Source organism: Brassica napus, chromosome A4 (assembly GCF_020379485.1).
Source record: "Brassica napus cultivar Da-Ae chromosome A4, Da-Ae, whole genome shotgun sequence".
Taxonomy (NCBI): Eukaryota; Viridiplantae; Streptophyta; class Magnoliopsida; order Brassicales; family Brassicaceae; genus Brassica; species Brassica napus.
The window spans coordinates 2,813,967-2,820,519 of NC_063437.1; the positions used below are offsets into that span (position 1 = coordinate 2,813,967).

Consider the following 6,553-nt stretch of genomic DNA (forward strand, 5'->3'; position numbering starts at 1 on the left):
TTTTAATAGCATGTGTTTCTTTCGGTGAACCTACATATTTAATTGATCTAATGAAAATTTCTTTCTTAACTTGTAAATCATATAAAAGCAATGCTTAAAACACAACTAATAATAAAAAATCGTAAGCTTTTTTTTAATTCATAAATAGATGCAAATGCAAACCAATTAAATTGCGTTTCACAATATACTCCAATATTTAACACTGGATCCTTTCCTTGTGTAAGATAAGTAGATAACAAAGGGAGTTTCTTTATTTTTTTGGTCAAACAAAGGGAGTTTCTATTTTTCTTCTTTCAAATGTTTTTCTATGAAAAAAGAAAAAGGAAAAAGACAACATTCTTTAAGAATTAAAAGAATCAGAATATAAGTTGGACCAAAGAAGTATATCATCTCCTCAAATATATAAGCACTAATGGAAGAGTCGTCTCTCAAATAGCAATATCTATTCGACATTACTTATTTTGATCATGAAATTCAACTCACTTCCGTTTGACCTATATATTACATGCTCTATATACATCAACTGAGAATTCCATAGATTTTTCTTTTTAATGAGCAGATAGATTATTCAATGAACACACACAAACAAAAATCCATTAATACCAATTCCTTAATTCATACATAACCCACACATTTATATATAGCCAATAAAACCAATAATGATAAAAACATAATATCACCAGCAGCCTACCAATTAACATACTCTCACACTTTAAAGATCGTCTAAAATATCAAAACGATAAATTTATAACCATACCTTTCCGTTGATCCCCAAAATTAGCCTTGGATCATGTATATAATAGCTCCATGGTTTGATATCTCCCCAGTAATATATAACTCCCATTACAAGGGATCCATGTACAACCCAAGCAACAAAAGAATCATCAAGACTAGAGCTGAGTACTTAGAATGACAGATGACCTGTTGAGTTGTTGGAGGTGAAACCGGTCCAAGAACTATTAATGCTACTATTACCTCCCCATGATGTGTATTCATCATTCCCTGAGGGGTTTATGTTAATATTCCCCAAAAAGTTTCTGGATAAATTATTCACTCCGTTCCCATCCTTATCAAGATCCTGATCATTCTCTTCCGCCTTCATATTTCTAGGTTGTTCCATATCCATCAAGGGTTTAGACCTTAGCTGATTAGAATAATCACTACTCTCTTGTTGAGGATCAGCTTGGTTAACACCTTCATTGCCGTCTAGTAATGGATACAACGCATTTGAAGATTGATCCAACCCTGAAGTGTTGCTCAAGAAAGGGAATTGCTGAGATTGTTGTAATGAAGACATTCTCCATGGATCCAACATCCCACCACTAGAACTCATCCCACTCATCTGAATACCGCTGAAATCCAATCCAATGTTGCTAGAGTTGTAACCTCCATGGCTTTGGAAAGGAGGCAATATAGGCAAGTTGGAAGTAAACCCTGGGGCTTGACCGTAGCTAAGAAACTTGCTAGGGTTTGAGTAACTTGGGTTAGAAGAAAGCGATGAACTAGTATTATTGTTATCAGCGGACACCACGACCGTGGATTTCGATCTCCCACCACCATTGGACTTGCTTCTCTTGTTCCTCCGGAAACCTCCTCCAACAGGCACATTCCTCAGTGCACCACCACGTGTCCAATAACGGCGACATGTCTTGCAGAAATGGCGAGGCTGAGTAAGGTTGTAGTTGTTGAAGTAACAAAACTTTGTATTGGTGGAGTCACACCTAGGGCACTTTAGAGCTGCTTCAGGCAATGGGATTTTAGCGATCCGAGCGCGTTCCACCATTGAATTCACCCTGGCTTGGCTTGAGCCAGCCTGAGAAGCCGGGGGTGATGAGAACTGTGGTAAATTGAAATTAGGGTTCTGGTAAGATGTGACACGGTCTTGCTGTTGTGTGTTACCTTGCTGCATATATTAGCATAATACTAAGTTTTTAGGAATGTGATGAAGTAAAAACGCTTTTTAAAGAAACGACTTGAGATTGAAACGTTGTTCGGAGACAAAAGAATATATACAATGAGAAAATGTGCAGATTAATAATATCTTTTCAACAAAGCTGCAGAAAGAAGATGGATTGTTAACTCAAACTAAAGTTATAGTAACTTTTATATTTGATTTTTGTATAATCCAGTGGCTGAAAAAGAAAAAGGTAAATGATAATACAAAGAAAAAATCATCATATAATAGAATTAATTGGAACAAACAAAGACTTGCGTCTTGAAATTAATAAAAGGCCAAATAAATCATCATTATATAGTTCATAGCATATTCGAAAAGATAAGAAAAGGTTTTATCAATTAAGGAATATCTATAAGTATATACGGCGTCCACAAAGAAGAAGAAGCAAACAAGCTAGCAATTTTGTCAAAGAAAAAACTCACATATATATATATATATATATATATATATATATATATATATATGTGTGTGTGTGTGTGTGTGTGTGTGTGATCGAACTTGGAGCAAAATATAAACGGATCAAGAAACATATACAGTATCCTAGATTCATTACCTGCTGCCAGTTGTGTGAATCGAACTGATTAACTGGAAGAGAAGAGAAATCCATCTTTGAAATAAGCTTGAAATGCTTTTTTAGGTTGCATATATGGTGGAAAATCACATCACATAAGAAAGAATTGATCCACAGGGAGAGAGGAAGAGGGAGAGAGATAGGAAGAGAGAAGGGAGGAGCTGAATGAGATACAAAGAAGAGAATAAGTTTCCTTAGTTTATTTATATAAATCTCCTTTCCTATATATATTCTCTTTTTTCCCCTTTCAGTGTTCATCATTCTCTTTAAGCTCTTGTTTCTTTTTGTTTTTCATCAAAAACCTTCTTATTTATTGCTAACCTTTTTGGAATTAAGTGTTGATTAGAACAAGTTTTACTTTGCTTATTTTTCCAAGTCAGTCATCTGTTGCGTCATTTTTCTTGTTTGTATCTCTATATATATATTAATCAAATATGAATTGCTTGATGCATAAAATATTTCTCTTCAATATGTTTAAATCTTTTACTGTATGAACGTGATAATTGTGCCTGCACTATATGAAATTGTATATACATCATGTAGGTTTAAATTCAAATAGTGACCCAAAAATAATTTCTTTACATATATATATATATATATATATATATATATATTTTGACAACAAGACATTCACACTCATATTGACTATGTATAATATATTATTATATACAGATTTGAGTTCACACGGTGACACATAAACAACATTAATATTAATAACACTAGTCTTTATAAGTACATAGGTTATTCTTTCAATTTCAAAAACATGTTACTGTTGCATAAAATAGATAATGAAAAGTTTTTTTGTGTTACAAATAAAAGATATATTCTACTGTTTCATTTATATAAAAGTCCAAAATTTGAACATATTAGGTGATAGGACGATTGCATATATTTATAAAATACTAATATTAAAAAAATATGCATATGAATTGGTTTCAATAATAATTAAGATTTATTGATGTTATTATTTTCTCTTAATATATTTGAACGTCACTAGATTAAGCTTCAAGCATTTACAAGATCAGTAGCACACAATTTTATATATCATTTTATTTTTAGATATTAGTGATTATTATCGTGTTGTAGAAACAGAAACTACTACCAAAAATTTATAATTAATATATCAACTACACTTTAACAAAAAAAAAACATCAACTACATATATAATCATTTGTTCATATTGTTTTATATTTTTGTTTTTACAGATTCCTTATAACTTAAAATGATGATGTAGCCAGTTACACTTTAAAACCTATATTTTACATATTATATTGTTGAAAGAACATAAGCATCTCACATATGTTTGTATATGTTGGGACTTCTGAATAATATGAATTTGCAGCAAGTAGTTAAGATTATGCCTTTGAGCGATATGTGTCCCTATCTGCAATTGATCACATCACTTCACTACACAATTTGGTTCAGAAAAACATCATATATATATTCCTTATCAATCAATGAGCAAAAGACAAGTGAAATCTAATTAAGTTGATAGTCTGGTAGATAATTCACTTATCTTGTCCGATGCGATCCCAATTACTATAAGATAGTACATATTATATAATAGTATTTCATCAGAAAGTATATCTTTTAAATTAACATAACATAATGCAAAAGAAATTATTGTATGAGAGAAACGATAAGGACCAGAGAGTTTTCTTAGCATGTAAGCTTTTTATTTTCTTTTGCAAATGTTTACAGTGGTGCCCGGAAAGAGATGCGAAGAGCGAGAGTGGCCATGCAGAGAGAGAAACCCTAGGTACCTCCCTTCATTTTTATATTAAAAAGGTAACAAAAAACAACGAGGGAGGCGAATAACTAGATTAATTAAAAAATCAAAAAGATTTTGAAATACTAAAGAAACAAATAAAGGTGAATTGGTAGTGGGGTGGTCTTTGGTGGAGTTGTCACAATCGAGTGTACCTTTGTTTTCCTCAGGTAGGACCCAAATTTCGTTTCTCATGGGATTATATTATTTAGTTTTTATCGTTTAACATTATTGTCATTGTGGTTTTTGTCGTATAAATATAATAACCTCTGCATGTAGAGATTTTTGGAGTCCGAAAATTCAGTCTAAGAATGATGTTGGATTCTTTGAAAGTTAATTAGGATTTCTAATGAACAATTGTAATTTCTTTAGATCGCTAGCACTAATTGCACTGAATGTGGTATGTTAGCGTTGATACGAAATATGTTAATCACAAATAGTATATAGAGGAGAAAATGATGCAAGTTTAAGTTTAAACTAGATTCTGATCAGCATTTTGAAAGTGCAAAATTATTTTTTGTAAGACCTAATTAAATTTCAAATTCATTAATTATTATATATATTTTAAATCATATTAAGTAATTCCATTTAAAGAAGAAAAAAGAGGATTTTTTTGTAGATTAATAATTAGTTTTAAAGTTAGTTTTATGAGAAATATGATACATGTTAGATGGCCAAATAACGAATGACATGTATTGTGATTATTTTAGTAATTTAAATCTATTTTCTAAATATTTCAAGAATTATTTTAGTGATAACACATCATCATATCTCATATGTTAAAATGTTTCTCAATTAATAGATAAAGAATATGTGTTGTTCTATTTCTATAATATTCTTTGATATGCATTGTTCAATAATCCTACTAGAATACTTTATATACTGTAACAAGAGTAAATTCATATGTTATACAAAAATCCATATGTTATGGACCCAAATTTATGTCTCTAGTAAAGATCTGATATAGAAATGATGCGTGCATGAGAAGAAAATATAGCTCAAATGTGCTGATTTGGGTAATTTGGAACACAAAACTAAAACTATATGAAAGCATAAGCCAGCAAATCAAATCATGATTGATTCGACAGGGATGTTTCTTTTTCTTTCTTGAGGCTTGTATGTAAGCCATGTAGACCCTAATAATATAGCTTACTGATAAAATTGATCAACTGGAAAGAAAAAAGGATCTCGATGATTTTTATGTTTACATGAGGGGTACGTATGATTACGAAAGAGGAACATGTTGTAGGAAGGTGTCCCAGTCTTCCGCGTTTTCTAAAAGAAAGATTTGTGGTCCTGATTTGATACCAGACCTTATTTTAGATGGACCATGCTATGAGGACACAAACATCAAACACCGCTAACTACATAATTCAGAATCAAGAAATATCTAATGATAATATTTTTATATATAAAAGCTAAGGAGAAAAGGTACACTACTATAGATTTTGTAAATTACGTAGTAGAAGGGGTAGCTTTATTTAATCCGCACTAAGCAACGTTCTTCAACTCAAATAACACAGACATTATTAGTATATCTTTTTTTTTGTAAGCACATAAACTTCGACTACGTGGTTTCAGATTGTCGTGCTCATGATTCTGCCACCGGTTAAATGATTAATTAATCCAGAACTTATATGTCATTAAATGACAATCCCCAGTAACATGACACGAGACTTTGATGAAGCATATGGAGCAGTCCAAGGATTATCAATTCCATTAATAAGCAATGCTTTCCCATTTCTCTTTGATCCGCTTCAACATCTTAGACTAGACTACCACCAAGCAAATTCAGCAAGACTCTAGTTTCTAGAAACGTGCGAACCATCATTTGAATATCAACCTTATGTCTAGTCATTATTTCTGTTTTCTATAGTATTTATATTATTTAGAAGAAGTTCGTCTTTATAGAAATGTGCATGTGGCCATACTAGTAATGACTCATTTTCATGCAACTAAAGAGGATCTTCTCTTATCCGTAGTGTACATCTCAAAAGCCCATATTCATGGTAATAAAGCCACCCCTTTTGTGCAGCTTTTTCTGCATTCATATGTAATATTATATGCACATCTAAACATAATATATATTAATAAGTGATACAACTATGTCGTTATTTAATTTGATCTTCAGTTTCCGAAAGTTTTTAAAATGAGAAAATTAGATGTAACATCTGATGGAAATCGTTTGCACGTGCTGTTCTTTGGTAGAAGATTCCTAGATTCCAACAAGAACATGCGCATTTCCATATTTTAAGAG

The 6,553-nt window shown here is 31.5% G+C and overlaps 1 protein-coding gene across 1 annotated transcript; it reads right to left on the reverse strand.

Moving 5' to 3' along the window:
* Nucleotides 1-572: 572 nt before the first annotated feature.
* LOC106445352 (dof zinc finger protein DOF3.6-like) lies at nucleotides 573-2,822 on the reverse strand. The gene is made up of 2 exons (XM_013886883.3): nucleotides 2,511-2,822; nucleotides 573-1,903 (listed from the first exon to the last, which is right to left on the reverse strand). Exons 1-2 carry the CDS (start codon nucleotides 2,787-2,789, stop codon nucleotides 905-907), a joined length of 1,278 nt encoding a protein of 425 aa, XP_013742337.3. The 5' UTR covers nucleotides 2,790-2,822; the 3' UTR covers nucleotides 573-904.
* Nucleotides 2,823-6,553: the final 3,731 nt, after the last annotated feature.

What these genes read in the sequence shown, in the direction of transcription:
- LOC106445352 (XM_013886883.3), bottom strand. Translation starts at nt 2,789, where the DNA reads ATGATGAACACTGAAAGGGGAAAAAAGAGAATATATATAGGAAAGGAG. An exon ending in ATTCACACAACTGGCAGCAG is followed by an intron (nt 1,904 to 2,510) that starts GTAATGAATCTA and finishes TAATATATGCAG; the next exon opens with CAAGGTAACACACAACAGCA.